The sequence below is a fragment of the Phasianus colchicus genome, chromosome 19, assembly GCF_987193195.1.
Source record: "Phasianus colchicus chromosome 19, bPhaCol1.hap1.1, whole genome shotgun sequence".
Taxonomy (NCBI): domain Eukaryota; kingdom Metazoa; phylum Chordata; class Aves; order Galliformes; family Phasianidae; genus Phasianus; species Phasianus colchicus.
Genome location: NC_143454.1, coordinates 12,172,619 through 12,190,761, shown reverse-complemented (window position 1 = coordinate 12,190,761; position 18,143 = coordinate 12,172,619). Strand labels below are relative to the sequence as shown.

At 50.9% G+C, this 18,143-nt stretch overlaps 1 protein-coding gene across 12 annotated transcripts in view; it reads right to left on the bottom strand.

Annotated features, from left to right (window-relative positions):
- Nucleotides 1-17,713, bottom strand: part of MVB12B (multivesicular body subunit 12B) — a 50,491-nt gene extending 32,778 nt beyond the window's left edge. For 2 of the 12 annotated variants that reach the window (XM_031602005.2, XM_031602006.2), the window contains exons 1-6: nucleotides 17,085-17,203; nucleotides 11,871-11,993; nucleotides 7,506-7,613; nucleotides 5,390-5,486; nucleotides 2,294-2,423; nucleotides 1,779-1,898 (exon numbers count right to left, since the gene is read on the bottom strand). In XM_031602005.2, coding sequence (XP_031457865.1) covers nucleotides 1,779-1,898; nucleotides 2,294-2,423; nucleotides 5,390-5,486; nucleotides 7,506-7,613; nucleotides 11,871-11,993; nucleotides 17,085-17,147 — 641 coding nt within the window. In that variant the 5' untranslated portion in view covers nucleotides 17,148-17,203. Of the gene's footprint in view, nucleotides 1-1,774; nucleotides 1,899-2,293; nucleotides 2,424-5,389; nucleotides 5,487-7,505; nucleotides 7,614-11,870; nucleotides 11,994-12,703; nucleotides 12,965-12,989; nucleotides 13,074-13,381; nucleotides 13,568-17,084; nucleotides 17,205-17,345; nucleotides 17,433-17,590 lie in introns of those variants that run through there. The other 10 variants (XM_090121668.1, XM_090121667.1, XM_031602009.2 and 7 more) reach the window with 10 other exon arrangements.
- Between the last annotated feature and the right edge of the window lie 430 nt (nucleotides 17,714-18,143).

Genomic DNA, 18,143 nt, shown 5'->3' with positions numbered 1-18,143 from the left:
CAGACTCACCAGTAGAATCACAGAATCACAGAATCACTAAGGTTGGAAAAGACCTATAAGATCATCCAGTCCAACCATCCACCTGTCACCAATGGTTCTCATTAAACCATATCCCTCAACACAACATCCAAACGTTCTTTGAACACCTCCAGGGTCGGTGACTCCACCACCTCCCTGGGCAGCCCATTCCAGTGCCTGACCACCCTTTCAGAGAAGTAGTATTTCCTAATATCCAGCCTGAATCTTCCCTGGCGAAGCTTGAAACCATTCCCTCTAGTCCTATCACCAGTTACACGAGAGAAGAGGCCGACCCCCAGCTCGTTACAACCTCCCTTCAGGTAGTTATAGAGAGCAATAAGGTCTCCCCTGAGCCTCCTCTTCTCCAGACTGAACAATCCCAGCTCCCTCAGCCGCTCCTCATAAGGCCTGTGCTCCAGACCCCTCACCAGCTTTGTTGCCCTTCTTTGAACACGCTCCAGGGCCTCAATGTCTTTCTTGCAGTGAGGGGCCCAGAACTGGACACAATACTCAAGGTGCGGCCTCACCAGAGCTGAGTACAGGGGAACAATTACTTCCCTACTCCTGCTGGTCACACTGCTTCTGATACAAGCCAGAATGCCATTGGCCTTCTTGGCCACCCGGGCACACTGCTGGCTCATGTTTAGCCGAGCGTCAACCAACACCCCCAGGTCCATTTCCTCTACACAGTCTTCAAGCCATTCCACCCCAAGCCTGTAGCGTTGCTTGGGGTTGCTGTGGCCAAAGTGTAGAACCCGGCATTTGGTCTTATTAAACCTCATCCCATTGGCTTCAGCCCAGCTCTCCAGCCTGTCCAGATCTCTCTGTAGGGCCTCGCTACCCCCAGGCAGATCGACACTTCCAGCCAACTTGGTGTCATCTGCAAACTTACTGAGGGTGCACTCAATGCCCTCATCCAGGTCATCAATAAAGATATTGAAAAGGACAGGCCCCAGCACCGACCCCTGGGGAACACCACTCGTGACCGGTCGCCAGCTGGATTTAGCTCCATTGACCACCACTCTCTGGGCTCGACCCTCCAGCCAGTTCCTTACCCAGCCAAGAGTGTACCTGTCCAAGCCACGGGCTGCCAGCTTCTGCAGGAGAATACTGTGGGAGACAGTGTCAAAGGCCTTGCTGAAGTCTATCTTACATGGCTGTGCTTTTGCATCAAATCTAGGAGTATAAATCGCTCAGTTTAACATCTGTCTAGGTTGGTTTGTTGCTTAACAACACTGTTTTCTCCAGAGAAATGCAGCAAGTAAGCTGTCATTACAGGACTACTATTATACGTTAAATATACTTGTGCATACATTTGTACACACACAGACACCATATAACAGGGAAAACAACCTGGACAGACGCCATGCCAGTGTCTGCCTGAAATTGCTGCTTTTGTCATTCACTGCAAAGTGAACAGTCTGCTCTGCATACACAATGTCAACTGAAAACCTGAAGCACAGTCGTTGGGTCCAAAAAACAACCAAAAAAGGGCTACTACTTCAAAGCATGAGTGGACTGATTTTGAAGAAAGAGCAGAACTTGTCTCCCTACCCATTAAAGATTGTATGCATACTTCTCTTTAGTCAAGGACAAATCAGCTTGACTACAGTTCTGGCCCCTCCTCCAGGGTAACTCACACGTACACTGAAACTACAAAATATACCACACAGTTATTCATAGTGAGGCAGTGCCCCTGGTCTTGATTCCACCATGCCATGTTGCACAAAGCAGAAAGAGCTGGAAAGCAGAAAACTCACCTTGGCAGGTTGGGAGCTGGTGTTGGAGATGGAGCTTGGGAAGGAGCAGCAGGCTGTGAAGATTCATGGTTGCGGGGAACTCTGCCCATCCGATACCAAATGCCCATGTTGTTCAACTCCCTGGGTAGTCAACACAGAAGACATTAATGCCACATACATGCACAACTATCAAGCATGGTTAAATTTCATAAACAGCTCTGCCAAGTTCTAGTCTTATTGAAAAAGTAACAACAAAATCATAGAATCACCAAGGCTAGAAAAGACCTACAAGATCATCCAGTCCAACCATCCACCTATCACCAATAGCTCTCACCAAACCATGTCCTTCAATATAATGTCTAAACGTTCCTCCAGGCTCAGTGACTCCAGGTCACACATCACAATCAGTAACACTTGTAATCACACGGACCTTCCCAGTTCTTACAAACACCCACTTAGTAATTACAGGAAGACAAGGCACTTAGCCTTGCTACAACTGAAAATATGGGATCAGCTTCAGGAGTAGTGCTACTTACCCTATGAACGTGTACTGAGGAGGGGCTTGCTTAGATCTTCCCAGGATTCGGATATCACAGATGGCTGCCTCTGTAGAATCTCGAGGGATAAATTTAATGCACAGCCTCTTCTTTCTGAAAGCTATTTCTTCTGCAAAAACAATCCAGGACAGAGGTGTTTGGTTGTTTTTTTTTGTTTTGTTTTGTTTTTTGTTTTGTTTTTTTAATGCAAGATCAGTGTACAAATGTTATTTATTGTCTCTCCAGATATTAGGCAGATCATCACAGCAGGAAATGGAGCCAAAAAACAGATGTATGTCAGCAAACCAGTACAGTGCCATGTGATGACTGAGGAAATTTTCTATCAGGAATTCTCTGTATACTATGTGAGATTTGTTACTGGGCACTGTGATAAACCAACACTTCCTACTTCCCTCTGCAGAGAAGACAAGACATCACACATAGAATAGCACACTGCACCCAGAAAAGAAGTGGCAAGTGGTTTTTATACTTCTCTATACCAAGCCCCGGCTAGATGGACCTCTGGGCACTCTGATCCATTGGGTGGGAACTAGCTCATGGCAGGGGGTTGGAACTGGGTGATCGTTATGGTCCTTTCCAACCAAAGCCATTCTATGATATAATTCTCATATTCAGTTCCTCTTTCTAAGGTAGGATTTGACTCAGCAGACTCAGTATCTGCTGAAGCAACCAGGCAGTTTGTTTTGCCAAGTGCTTCCAGACAGCCAATCAAACTACACTGAGGAGCAGCAGAAAACATGCTGCCATGTACAGTAGCTAGTAATAAACCTCACCTGTCCAACTCTCACACATTTTAAGTGCTTACAACCTGGCCTGACTGTCAGTTAGCACTGAAGTGATACTCCCACTGCAAATGCTGTGGCATCTTTGTAAGGTTAAAATCAGATTTGCAAAGCAGTAACTGCTGGGACCCCAACAGGAGAACTGGGCTGAGCTGTATGCAAAGGATAGAAGCGTCTCCTGCAAGCCCTTCCATATGCTGCATCAGAGGGAAATTTTACTTGTTTCCATGTTATCCACTATGAATAAGTCAAGCCCATCAAAGTTCAGGTTTATCTGTAGCATGACATGATGTATAATAAGGCTGCTGTCTGTCTGCATGCAGATAATCCACATCCAGTTATGGGTCAGTTGCAGGATAATACATGGTACTGGTACACAGATACAGATCTGCTCCACCTCTTCCTAAATAATCTGCGGGCCTCAATGTCAGCAAGGTGAGGTATCCATTTGTGCATGCAGACACTTAAAAGACATGACAGAAGTTTACAGATAAAGTGAAAAATGGAAAGTGCAGACAATGAATGAAAAATCTGAAAGCACCTGGAAAATAAAACCTCTCCCATTTAATATGAATAAATATCCTCCAGAATAAAAATATGCCCTCACTTTACCAGATGGCAAGCAGTCCTATCTGTGTAGGCTCCTCCTGTTTCATAATCTGTATCTCAGAGAAAGCAATCCATTCTGGCCTTGGAAACCTGCTGTCCAGTACCAACAAGTGTACAGGCAGTGAGGTGTGTCACAGTACAGCAGCTGTGCACTCACCTTTGCATTCACAGTGCTGCTTTTTATAGATGTTCAGTATCTATATCCCTAAATTCTAGTCCACTCCTGCTTTGAAAAAATAAGGCCTTTATTTGGCATGTCTAAAAATGATTTTAGGATACTGTTTCAGGGTTTAAGGCTTTCACATCTGAAAATTTTGTCAAGACCACTAGGGAATATTATACCTATTTACTGTAAGTCAAGTGTCCCTTAGAGGAGAACACAGAAACTCACGTAACTAAAACATTCAGTTTTAAAGAAAACTCATGCTTGTTATTCGACTTTTACAGCAAGTACAAAGCCAAGTGTTTGCTTTCATCTTCAATCTCTTCCACACTTGGCTAGAGTCTGCAGCAAACTTGGTTTAGGAGCAGAATCCATTAATTACTCATGCTTAACCTGAGTTAATTTTAAGTAAACATATTATAAACAGTCAATCGAAATGTGTTCAGTCATGCTAATGGAGACAGGGATATGCACCACTTCATTAATACAGACAGTGCCTCTATATGGGCTGCAAATCCAATGCATTTTAAATTAAGGACAAATTCTCCTCTCACCTTTCTACCAGCACTGCTACAAATGCTGCACCAGCAGCCGACAATTACCCCACACTCCCAGGGGTGCACAGGAATCACTGGGAATTCTCCAGGGAAGGGGGACAGCTCAGGCACCCAGTACCAGGTTGCAGAACTTTTCACTTCTAGGTTACGTGTTCAAATCAGAACCAGTTCAGCAGGGACTAAAAAAGTCATAATTTGCTGCAGACCTGAATGAATGATTCCCTGCAGAGCAGGTTCACATGCCTCCTTCCTGTCTATAACAGGTCTGGATCTCATTACTGACATGGACAGGTGCCAGCAGTGTGCACCCAGTGTAGTCCCTGTGTAGTCACACCCCGTGCCCTGCAACCCTTCCAGCCTTCTGCCCTGGGCTGCTCCCCTGGTCCCTTTGCACTGGAAGCAAGGAGCACTCGGTGCCTGCTGCAGGCCAGGCTGTCTCAACCCAGCACAGCATCAGCAGCTGCCACAAGGCTCAGGGGATCAGAAGACACTGCTTAGGAACTGCTCTCTTAAACACTGTGAGAAAGTCACTAATGCCTTGCAGAAGTGAGGACAATATTTTTCCTGGATTCTCTCAGCAAGCTCAAACATCTCAGCACTCTGTGCTGAGGCCTGTGCCTGTGTTTGTGCAGGTGGTACAAAGCTGTGTACAGGTGGTACACAGCACTGTGCACAAACCCTGTGCTTTCAGCACATGCCTGTGAATATCTCCCAGCATGGCAGCTCTGTCCCTTACTGGCCCAGTCCAACCCTGCAAGATTGAAGGACAAGTTCTTCCTTTCCACTCATGCAAGCAGGCCAATGGCAGCCAGGCAGTACTAATGAGTTTGGGGAATACAGGAAGAGCTGCCCTGAAATGTGCCTGTGCCTCACAGAGCAGACACACTCAGAGCATCCCTCTGCCCAGGACATGGCCTACCAACAGGCACCAGGGCACGGGACTGAAGAAACAGCCTCAACTTACGTGTGTCAACAGTCTCTTGAATGGGGATGAAGCCCACAGGTAAAGTGTCCTTGATGTCAATGAGCTTCATGTCAACCAAGACGTTTCCTAAGTGACTCTGAAGAGAGAAAATAAACAGTTAATCAGGTAACCTTAGTGCCCTCACTGCTTCTAAAAGAACAACACAACGCTTCTGTGACAACAATGGCAGAAAGCATTACAAGAAAATGGTTCACGCAGACACAGCCAAAGTTATTACATGCGTTAGCTAATTAGTACTGAATAAAGACAGTTCTAGCTCCAAACAAAGCTGTGCTCCAGAAAAGCAGGCCATCTGGAACAAAGAACTTCATTTGAGTCCATATGAATTCTGAACTGATGCCTTGTCCTATTAATCAAGGCTTGAAGAGCTAAAAACACAATTCAGAATGACAACCTCCACAATTGAGACCAGATTTTCTTTGCTGTTCTCATTAAAGCCAACACTGCTGCCAGCAATCTACACTCATGTATGTAAAAAAAACCCACTCTATACTTTAGTTACTATGCAGTCTTTATAAACATGAAGACAATACAGAAAAAAGTAAAATTTCATCCTAAGCCATCTTCTGCACCTTCTGTTCAGCTTGGACGGAGGAGCAGCCTCAGGAGGGAATCCCTGCAGGTGCGAGCAGGCTGACCACCCTCGGGAAATCGGGCCTCCAAAGAGAGGGAGCTCCTCGCCAGCCATCAGGCGTGGGAGCACGGCTCAGTGCAGCAGCTGCCCAGCGGTGCCCCAGCCCAGCACCCCAACAGGCTGCCTCACAGCCCCAGCGTGGGGCACCGTGCCTGTGCTGCTCCTCGCACCTCCGTCTGCTGCACAGCTGAGACCCCCGCAGCCCTCCTGCTACATTTGCTTTAATTCATTCCTCATAAATATGAGGAATGCATTCCCAAACCATGCTGAGCAGATGAATCATGCCAAAGCCCAACAGACACTGACTGAGGGGATTTACACTGTCTCTGATAGCCAGTAGTTGCTACTATCCTGTAATTATTTCTGACAACCTTGCATTTAAGGTAGCCACAGATAAACTTAATACCAAATAATCACAAATCTTTCTGTTTAGTATCCTCCCTACCTATTCTGGGCTATTATTCCTGCTACTGCAGCTACTCAAGGATGTATTGCACAATTATTGTCTGTCGACCCCAGGAAGCATAGCTTTAGAGCTTTATTTTAATCTGGAGGACAGCAGGAAAGTGGACGGAATAAAGGTCAAAAGCTGGGAATTGACAGGCCCTTGGTTTTCATTTCAAGATCTGTGATCAACCAACCTCCAAAGTCACAGTTGCTTTTCTATTATTAGGAAAGACTCAAGTACAAAATGATATCACTATACCCTTGAGAATTCAGTCCCTGAGAATATCTAAAACACCAAGAAAAGCAAAATTACCCACTAGATGGAGTGCATTCATTGTACAATTGAACAGTTTCTTCTGGAAAGCAGAAAGTTTTCACACTACCCTCAGCTGAAAAATTAAGTGAACACAGCAGAAGGCATCAGGCTCTCACTGCATATGGCCTCCTCCCTTCCACGGGAGATGTGAGCACACAGCTGCCACCAATCGACAATAAGCCTAGTGTTTCATAGCCATACTGGAAGATTACAAGTACAGGGCAGTGTATGCACAGTGTGGGCAGATTTTGAAGAATTGGCACCAAAAAAAAAAAAAAAAAAAGAAAAGAAAAAAAGGTAATCCTGGAAGAAAACATGTATGCTGCCCCTGGATTCAGCAACTAGCATTTACTTTGTTACTATTACATAATTCTCCAAGTGATCAGAGCTAGAGGTTCATCATCACTTGGAGCATGCAGCTCCCATTTTAAGAGAAAATGCTCGCGGAAAGGAGCTGCTGAAATGCAAACATGCACTTTTTCACTGCCTTTATTACAGATTTTGCCAGTGATTTCCTTCCCCAAAGAATACAGACAAAGCATAAAGTATCTGGCCATTGCAGTTTGCCTTCTTGGTCACCTCAGTTCAGCTAAACACTTGCTTGAATTATAATGGGCTCCACAACCTTAATCATTATATAGGTAAGAACACACCAGGCACAAATGCAAATCATGCAGACACTTAGCAAACAGACTTACATTTTCTTTTGAAAATGATCTTGTGAAGCACAGGTATCGTGTGACCTTGGATTTAAATAGGCCATCCTTCCAGAGGTCAGCATCCAGGCCATCTGCTGTTTGTGCAACCTGGAAAGAAGAGACAGAGGGATAGAGGAGATGTGTAAGCCAAGATAACATTAATGTGTGTGCAGTACCTCTTCCTCAGATCTCTTCTAATTAACGGTAGTCCAAACTCTCACAGCATCTCGTTAGTTTCTTCAGAAGGTGCAGTGCAGAGAACTTCCAAGAAGAGGTATTATAAAGTTCTAAAAATGCTGTCTCTGGGGAGTCCATTGATTAAAGACACTCTGACAAAAACTATTCTAATGAGGAAACAGCAACTCTGGTGCAGTCTCCAAACAATAGTTTGGACAAGTCAGCATACTGAGGCATTCATTACACTATACACACACTGTGCAAGCTGCAAGGGGGGGTCCATTTTGACAAAGCACTGGAGAGCTATCCGCAAAGTGACAGCTCCAAGGCTGCCCTGGAGCCATGGGGCCACTTCTGACAGAACGAAGCTGGAAGAACAGCACTCCTGCAAAAATCATTGTCTTTCCTTGTGATTTTACACATGATTTCAACCAGATTAAAGCATCACATCAAATGAGTTGTGGAGCTGTGACAGTGACTGCATTCAGTACAATCAGTAGCAAACTGGAGGGTGAGGGAAACACCACAGGTTCTGCATGGAAGAGACAAATGCACACAGGAAGGCAGGCAGCAGCAGATGTCATTCGCAGTGGCTCAGGGCACAGCATAAGGGGCACTGGGGGCCAGAGCAGGCCTGTGCCAGCAGCGGGGGGGCAGAAAGCCCTGCCCAGAGGGCATGCTCACTAAGCAGAGGGGACAGCAAACAAGTCATACACTCCCCTAACATCCCACTGACAGCTCCCACCAGGAGTCGCACAGGACAGTAAGCACAGCAGAAGGAGCAAACCTCCCCTCTGCAGTTTCTTAAGCCATGATCACACCGAACTAAGCAAGACCTTGGCTCCTGTGCAGCCTGAAAACAAAGAAGCTGGTATCTTTTGGTACTGTCTGCACCCATATTTTGTAGGGCAGAGGCTCTGTGCAGAGTGCAGGAGGCAAGGTGCATGCTCACCCTCCCATTATCCAAAGAGCAGGAGAGAAATGTGCGTCTAACATAAAGGCAACACAGTGCATGGGTTGCTCTTCACATTTCAGCATCTTCTGCTCACAAATCCCTGCTGAGCTCATTCCTAGGTACAGGACATGGTAACAGCTCCCACTGCGGACTGTGAGCTGCCACCAGCGCCTGCCCCAAGCAGCAGAGCCCAGCAGTGTCCCACCCTGACTCAGCGATGAAAAAAAGCCCTCAAAAAGCAACAATAAAACAACAGCAAAGCCACACCACAAACCCTTTTAGGGAAGTACCCTGCAATTCTAACTCCACAGTTACCACATGCAGCAGCTGAAGCTAGTTTACCAGCGAGTCATCAAGACAAGCTCTTGGCCCATCAGGCTCCACTTCCCTCCTGCACTGCCTCGATGCCCCCATCGCCCCTCACAGCCCAACCGCCTCCCATAGCGCTGCAGAACTGAGAGCAGGAAACCAGGTCTTACTGGCTCCCAGTGCCCATGGGCAGGGCAAGCCAAGAGAACCCTTCTTGTTTCTGCTGAAATGCAGCAGTTGCAGGCACCATCCCCAGCAATTAATCCTGAGTGCTGTGGCTTCACATCGTCCTGGTGAATCCTTTTTCTAAGCTTAGATATAAGCATGCATTAACTTGTCAGAAAACTCACAGGGAAAGAAAACAGAGTAACACAAATGAGAAAGTTCTTGCATCATCTTCTGGGCACCAGCAGGTGGGGAGGATCCCAGCACCTTGGAGTGGAGCTGCACCCAAGCAGCACTGTGCACGAGGGCATGGCCGTGGGGGCTGCACTGAGGAGAAGGGATGAGGAAGGGCTGTGGCCCCAAGCAGCCCCAGCCATGTCCCCCTGTCCAGGCTGAACACAGGGGACAAGAGCAGGTGCCTGGTAATGGGTGCCCAGCACACCCACCTTGACCTTACCGAGGGGGCAGGGGCATGGGTCAGCTCAGCTGCTCTTCATGCCTTCCCACCCCAGAATGGACTGAAACCCAACAGGAGGGACTCCCACTCACAGCTCTATAGACACCCAGAGAGGCAGCAGCAAAGCACAGTCTGTGCTGCTTGCAGCCTGTGCCATGCTGCAAAGCTCCCCACTCACCCTTCCTGCCCACCTCTGCACTCAGCAGTGCCAGTTGGGGTGGATTTTCAGAAATTTGAGTTCAGACACACTCTGTATGTTATGGCAAAATGCGTTCTTTAGTGCTCCAGCTACTAAAAGATCTGGCCAAAGTGCCAGCAGCTGTTTCCTAAGCAGACAGAAAGGGAAATGAGTTGTTTGAATAATTAAGAAAACTACTGAAAGAAAAAAAAATAAAGGATGAAAAAAAATATCTCAGATCCCCCCAGTCCCTGCCACCGCCACCTGGGCGGGCAGCACCCCAGGCACTGCCCTCCATTGGGCAGAAGAGGGGGAAGTAGATGGCTGCGTGTTGTGAACAGTGCACAGATGAAGGGAAAACTAGATAAAGCCTACATATAATACATCTGGCTCAGAAAAAAAGAACTGGTTATTATGCCATCACAGAATTCAAACCCACCAACAAAATGACACAATGACCAATTCATTACTGCTAAGAGGAAAAGCATTCCCACAGTGCTGAGCCCAGTGTTGGAACAGAGTGCTACAGGATGCTGTGGCAAGGGGCAAAGAGATCCATCCCCCAGGGAGCTGCAAAACCATCCCAAAGCTACCTGCGGTCAGGGCGTGCTTGGCTTCCTGCTTTGAGACACTACAGCCCGGATTCTGGAGGTTGAGGGAAGTGCTGCCCTGAGTGCACCCATCCATGGTGGATAAGGCCACACCACCACAGGTACTGCATAGTGGGACACCAGCTGTGACCCTGTGCAGAGGTACCCTGCTGCATGCACAGACCATGGGCAGAGCTGCTGCAGGCAGCAGACACCTCAGTGCCTACAGCAGAAGCTGTTGGCCCCAGAGTCAGAGGAGAGCTTCTTGTAAACACAAAGTGAGACAAAAATCAGAAGCACGGCAGACTCCTCCCCATGCCCCCTAGGAGAGAGCGACCCACATTCTCAAGCATTATTGCAACACTACTATAATTGGATTAAGCCCCAGGAAAAATCTTTTATCTTGTTTAGTTTAAACAGTGTTAGGGCTGCAGCCCCCATTAAACTCCACACATGCTATCTGGGGCAAGTGAGGTCTCTGCCCAGTCATTTAGGCTGAATGCTATTCTGTTATCATGTCTCTCACACTGCCCCATGCTCCTTTATCAGGGCAAGCAGCTAATTACACAGCCTGGCTCACACAGGCAATCAGTGCTCAGAAAAATGCAGTAAATGCAAAAAACCTTCTGCCTTTCAGAAGCCTTTTCACAATTCACCCCTCCCTACTGCAGCCCGACCCATTTCCTTCCTTCTCACACAGCAGCACGGGGCACACTGCAACCCAGGGCTGTGAGGATGTGAGCTACACGAGCTGTGTGACTGAAACCCAAGATGCAATGCAGCATAGTTGGCGCAGGACACACAGAAAGATGAGCTATAGGCCAAACCTTCCCTACACTGCTCTGCAAAGTCAGTACTTCGTGACGTTCTGCTACCTAGGACACTCACTCATCTATAGGCAAATAAAATCACCTTGTTGGTTATACAGCAACTAATCCAGGGAACAAGCAGCTGTTAAACAAAGACCTCCATCTATCCATTCACATATTCATCTCCACTGGATCCAGCTGCCTTTTCCTGCTGCCCAGCCTCCTGCCAAAGCTTAATTTAGAGGTTTGCATTCTGTCCATCAAAATCGCCCTTACAATTTCAGCTGGTTGTGAAACTCTTTGCTTCCCAATCTGGAGCTTCTCATCATTATTATGCAGTGCTGATATGTGGGATTAAACAGCTGATGTGGGATCCATTTATTTGGAGATGTAATTTGTGCGATACTTAGGAATCCTTCAGGATGGCAGTTACTAGGATTATTAAATTTGCATGCCACAGCAGCCAGCTGTTTCTCAGAGCCCCTCCTCCAGGTAATTATGCTCTGGAGGAGAAGCACAAAGTTGCGCAACTGCACCTACAGACCTCCATCCAGGGAAAGCACTGCTGAGTGCCCTGGGCTGCAAGGTGGGCATACAGACACCAAATTACTTCTTACAACAATGTCTGATGGCAAATCCTGGCTGGAAGAGATACTATTCCCAGCAAAGTTTCATTAATGCAGAACCAAAGCATTTGCAACAGCAGCTGAACTAGCTCTACTTACTACATCATAGCCTGTCGGTGCGCGGCTCCGGGACGCAACCACGCCAACCCCTGTGATGGGATCCATTGGCACATCAGGCAAGGCATCGGAGAGATCTCGCACTTCAGGCATTGTGGACTGATCCTGAAAGAAAGCAGCAGAGTTAAGGGGCTGCCTGGGAGCATGCACTCCCTGGAGGAACAGAGCACTGGAAGCCCACATGCATGCCACAGAGCCTGTGCCCGAAAACCATGGGCTGCCAAGTCAAATGCAGGATCAGGTAGACACACCTTCTGTGCTTTTGTTTGTTTTTGATCAGACAACACACTTGTGCAATGCCCAACAGGTTTGGAATTTGGGTCAACAGCCTCTTCTGAGATTAATTTTATCATTTCCAGCATATTTTGCATGGGCTGGTCTCCATCTAGCAACGATGGGAAAACCCAAACTCATCCTTTCCCTCCCAAATAAGAACAAATTCCATCCTTGACTAAGGCTGGCTGAAGCTGTTCTGCTATTTTAAGCGGCAAGAAATCTGCTCCCCATGGCTTCAGCTTAAGGCTCCCACCCATGACAGGCACTGGGCACGATGAGGACTCTTGCGAGGCTTCAGCCCCACCACACACCCCTGAACCAAGCCACGGCCACATAGCAGCACAAATGTGTCTGTATGCAAAACTGTGCCTGTGGCGGAGTGCCAGGGGAACACAGACGAAGCAGCACAGGATGGTCTGATGCAAAGCAGACAGAGGCCTTCAAGGAGCCCAAGCATCTCCCATGAGCAAGGCAGAACAGCACCGAATACTTTAGGGCAGAGAATGACACAAAGAGGGAGAGAAGCAGGTGAAACCAACCCATCTTGGAGAGATGCTGTTGCTGGAAGCAGGAGGAGAGGAAAGCTGTCCAAAGAGCTCATGGGAGAGGAGAGGTGCCCCTGCCCTGGCACATCTTCCTGCAGCGGCAGCAGGGCAGGGCCCTTGGCTCAGACAGGACTGCCCCAGGACACCCCAGCACTGCAGATCCAACGGCAGCACCTGGCACAAGCGCTGCTGTAGGCGGGCAGGCAGACAAACTGCAGGCAGGGTCTCCTCAGGGGGACCAAGCCCAGCACTGAGGCTGCAGAGATGGCAGGTTACTTACTGCTTCTAAAAAGGCAGAGGTGAGTGCTGGTGCCAGCAGGACCAGGGTTACACTTCACAGTGCCCAGTCTGAACCAACACGGTGCTGCAGGCAACAAAAAAGAGCAAATCTGGGGCCTATGTAAATAACAATGCCACACAAACAACCAAACCAGACTGCCTAAAGCCTACAAAGCAGCGGGAACAAGCGCGTGGTAAAAAGACCACCACCAACAGAGCTCTACCCCAGCACCTGGGTGAGCACCCAGCACGCGCACCAACACACACACCAACACACACTTGGTCAGGGCCCACACGAAGCCTCCTGCTGGTGGTGCTACCACCCAGCATGGCACCCTGCAGGATGGCACCCGGCTGACCCCAGGCTGTGCGGCACGGCGGGGCAGCTCTCACCCGCGGGGCACTGGGATGAGCTGGAGCTGGTGCAGAGCAGCAGAACTGGCCTGCGTGCTTGGTAAATGTTTTTCTGAACTCGGAACAGGTCAGAGCAGAGCTTCGGGCTGATGCAGACCAGGAGTTACATTTCAACTCCCCCTCGGGCGCCTGCAAAGTTTAGTTTCTTTGCTATCACACCTTTGAACTTAAAAATAAAAAACAAACAGTGAAAGAGCAGATTAAATTAAGGAACAAGATTCTATAAATACATCCATTAGATAGCTTGTTGTTTCAGAGAAGTTCTCTTCAAACACCACACCGCTGACCTGCCTACAGTGTGGCAGTGCCTGAGGACTCGGCTGATGACCAAGGACGGCCTGGTGCTCCCCAAAGCCCCACCACCCCCCTGCAGGGTAAATCTGGGAACCAAACAATCACAGCATTTTTTGCACTGCTCGAAGCACATTCCCTGGAGGCTGTTCCCAGCAGCAGGGCACTTCCTGCTCCCAGCCTGGGGAAGTCGGACGCAGTCCTGGACAGGAAGAGGCCCAGCTCAGCCCCACTCACTCAGTGCAGTACTGGCCTGGGGCACAGAGAGATTCCTGCTCTGGAGTGGCCTCAGGAACACCAGAAGCTGACCTTCCTGAAAAGCAGCAAAACACCCCTAGCTCCTCAGCAGCAAAGCTTCAACCCCAAAAGCTTCAACCATGGCTCCACAGGCAGCCCACATCAGGCAGGCTCCACATGGGGCAGCCACCCCAGCTCCCTGCAGTCTGTGTGCAAGGATGCTCCACTCCAGCCACAGAACAAAGACTGCTGCATGCACCCATGGCGGCTTCCTGCCCAGCCCCACAGTCACAGACTGGAGGCCATGACCTGCAGGCACAGCGCCATGTAATACAGGAAGCCCCCAGCACAGTCTGTACTCGGAGCCAGGGCTCACTGTGCCGTAGTGCCTGAGCTCTCCCTTTACATCTACTTTGTGCTCTCTCTCAATTGTTTCCTTGCTTGCTCATCTCTGATGATCCCAGGCATGCTTTCCTGCTGGCCTCACTATCTACTTGGAGTGGAGCACTGTGCCCCGGTGACCCAACCGCCCGCACTGCTGCATCACGGCTGGGACACACACAGAAGTGCAGCTCCAGAAATCCACACATTACGCTGAACTCACGGAGTGCTCTCCTTCTCAGTGCTCTTTTTCAAGAACCAAGACCAAGAGTGGGTGGCAGGTGAGTAGCCAGTGCCTGATGTATGTGCTGTAGAAGCCTCACACTGCAGGGAGGCAGGCCAGATTCTGTGGCTAAATAGAGGGAGTCAGGAGAAAGAAGCAGCTCATTGGTTCTTCCCACAACTGTAAGCCCTGTGCTTTGGCACCAACCTGCTTGTCCTACAGAGAAGAAAATCACAGAACGGAGACCTTAAAGATCATCTAATTCCAACTCTCCTGCCATGGGCAGGGTTGCCAACCATTAGATCAGACTGCACAGGATCCCATCCACCTTGGCCTCGAATGCTCCCAGAGGTGGGGCATCTATAACTTTTCTGAGCAAACTGTTCCAGAAGCTCACTGAGTAAAAACATTCCTTCCTAACATCTAACCTAAACCTATCTTATTTTAGTTCAAGGCCATTCCCCTTTGTCCTATCATGATCAGACTGTAGAAAGTTGGTGAGATCACAATGAGGTCTCCCTGGAGCCTTCTTTTCTCAAAGCTAAACAAGCCCAACTTTCTCAACCCGTCGTCATAGGAGAGGTACTCCAGCCCTCTGATCATCTCTGTGGCCCTCCTCTGGACTCGCTCCAACAGCTCTGCATCCCTCCTGTACGGAGGGTCACAGGCCTGGATGCAGTACTCCAGATGGGGCCTCACAAGAGCAGAGCAGAGAGGGACAATCGCCTCCCTTACCCAACTGCCACCCCTCTGCTGATGCAGCTCAGGATACTGCTGGCCTTCTGGGCCGCACACACACACACTTGGCTCATGTCAGCTTTTATTCCACCAGAACCACAACTCCTCCTCCACAGGACTGCTCTCAAGGAGCTTTTCTCTCAGTCAGTACTCGTATCTGGGATTGTCCTGACTCAAATGCAACACCTTGCACTTGGCCTTGTTAAAATTCATTAGATTCTTGTATGCCCACTTTATGAGCGTGTCCAGGACCCTCTGGATGGCATCCCTCCCTTCTATTGTGTCAACTGCACAAGTCAGCTTGCTGGCATCAAAAGCATGAGCTAAGGCAAAACTGGAAAAAACAAACAAAACACCACCTATCTCAGTATGTTCCTGTACTGCGCAGGAGAGAGTCCAACAAACCAGAGCAGGTGCTGCTGGAAACTCGTCCACAGTTCTGCTCCATCACTCTGATCACAAGGCACAGCATGGCTGCTTGCACAGACAACTGACATTTGGGTCAAAGAAATTAGGAGCCAACAGCAGAACACATGGCTAGGGACCTGGTCACACATTAGTTACAAGCAGACAGATTCAAGGTCATCTTTCTTGCAAACAAAGGTTCGCCAGCAGTCACCCGCACACCCACTCTCCACACAGCCGTCCCTGCACCAGCTGCGAGAGCCCCATTCGCTGCGATGGACCTGAATGGAACAGAAGTCCAGGACTGATCAAAACAGAGCTCTTGAGTTGCTGCGCGGCAGTTCTAACTGGGGACACCCATTTGTGAAGTATCCTGTTTCAACCCAAAATAGATTTCCACACACAGATGACCTTCCCCAGGGTTCCAGTGACACTTGGGTCATTTATTTCCATCTCTGCACCTGGGGGCTGCAAGGCCTGAAGCCTGGGACTCACTTAGGGAAGCACATGTCACAAACCGGAACATTTTGTATTTATCTTACACCTTCAAGAGCTCAAACTGAGGCTTCATCCCAGAACACCTCATGGGTAAGGCCACCTCAGCCAGGAGCTGCAGGCACAACATTGAACCACAAAGCTGGGCACAGCGATGCCTGATAAATACAGGACGCAGGTACACGGCTGTCGGCCCGGGCACTGAACACCTCCTAGGACCTGCACTATCATAACCCAGCTGTGACTGTCCTGGCTCTGAGGACGCATGGGAGGGGGTGAAGCTCAGAGGGTCCTTGTGACCCTTCCTGGGCACCACAGGGAGACGCTGAGTGCTGGGAATGCAGGAGGGGAGCAAACAGAGCGTGGGCAGCTCAGCACCCCGTCCCGGCTGGGACGGCAAGGAGACACCACGCGCTGATCACCTCCAGCTGTGCAGAAACCTCTGCGAACAGGTGAAAAAAAAAAACAACAGTCAAGCAAATCCGTGCCGTAAACGCTTGCAGCGAAAGACCACATAATGCAGCGCTGCTGCAATTCTCTCTAAGCGGCCGAGAACAAAATTCGCAGCGAACTCCCCAGCACGCCGGGCCGGCGTCCCACCCGCAGCCCCGCTCCGCGCAGCGGCAGCCCGGCTCGGGCCGAGCCTCGCAGCAGGCCGCGCCCGGCGCCGAGCAGCACGGCGGCGTCCCGCGGGCCCGGCCCCGCGCGGGGGGCGCCGCGGCTGCGGTTGCGGCCCCGGGCCGCGCCTCCCCGAGGGCCGCGGACGGCTCGGCTCGGCTCGGCTCCGCTCCCCCGTGCCCCGGCCCGGCCTCGCGCGGAGCCGCGAGCGTTCGCAGGCCCGGCCCTCCTACCCTCCTTCCTTCCCTCGCGGAGCGCGGCCGGCCGAGGGCGGCGGGGCCGGGGACACTTAACTGTTCCCCGCGCGGCGGGCGGCGGCTCGCGGCTCCCTCGGCGCAGGCAGAAGCAGCTCCTCATCGCCCGGCGGGGCGGGGGCGGCGCGGCGGGAGGAGCGGCGGGGCGGGGGAGCGGCCTAGCGCGGGGGGCGGCGGGCAGGGCCACACCGGCGGCCCGGGCCGGCCCTGGGAGCGGCTCCTCCGCGCCGCGCGGCTCCGGCGCGCCCCGATCCGCGCCCCCCGCCCCGGCCCCGCGCCCGCTCCAGCCGCCCGCACTCACCGCGGCCGTGCGGCGCTGCTTCCCCCGCGCGGAGCCGGACCGGCGCGCCGCCGAAACGACGGCCGCCCCACCCACAGGAACCCTGGCGCGTGGGGTCCGCTGCGGCCCGGCTGGGGGCCGTGCTCCGCCGGCCCGGGAAGCCGGGAGTTCAGCGGTGCCCAAAAATAAACTTTCTAAAGAGAACGATGCGGCCGCTGACTGCCGCTCGGGTCGGGGTCTCAGAATCGCTTCGCCCACGTCCTCACCCCGACACGGGATGCAGCCTTCGGGCTCCGCGCGCGGCTGCTGCCGGGAGGAGCGGCGCTGAGGTGCGCGGTGCCCTCGTGCTTCGCCGGGCCGATGGCGGCGTTGCGAACAGCTGCGGGCCGATCCGACCTCAGCGATCCGCCCGGCGCCCGCCGCCGCCTGCAACCGAACGGGGCACGCGGCCCCGCAGCGCGGAGACACCCTGACCTGAGCTGCCGCGGAGCTCCGCCGGGCTCCGTGCTGTCACGTTCCGGCGATGGCACTGAGAACGCACCGAGTTAGCGGCTGATGCAAACCACGGCACAGCTTACACCGGCAGCCATAGGGTAACGCTGCAGCTGTCCTGCACCCAGGTTTGGGCGCCGTGCTTGCGGGGGTAATAACCCACAGAGTAGAACGCCAGTGTAAGGCCAACATCTACAGCCTTTAGTACAGCAATGAAAAAATTAGAGGAAAGAAAGAATGAAACAAAAACAAGCAGAGGTGAGAAGCAAAGTGCAGTACAGAGGAAAGCATTAAGCTGGAGGAGAATCAAAGAGGAGGGCAGCAACC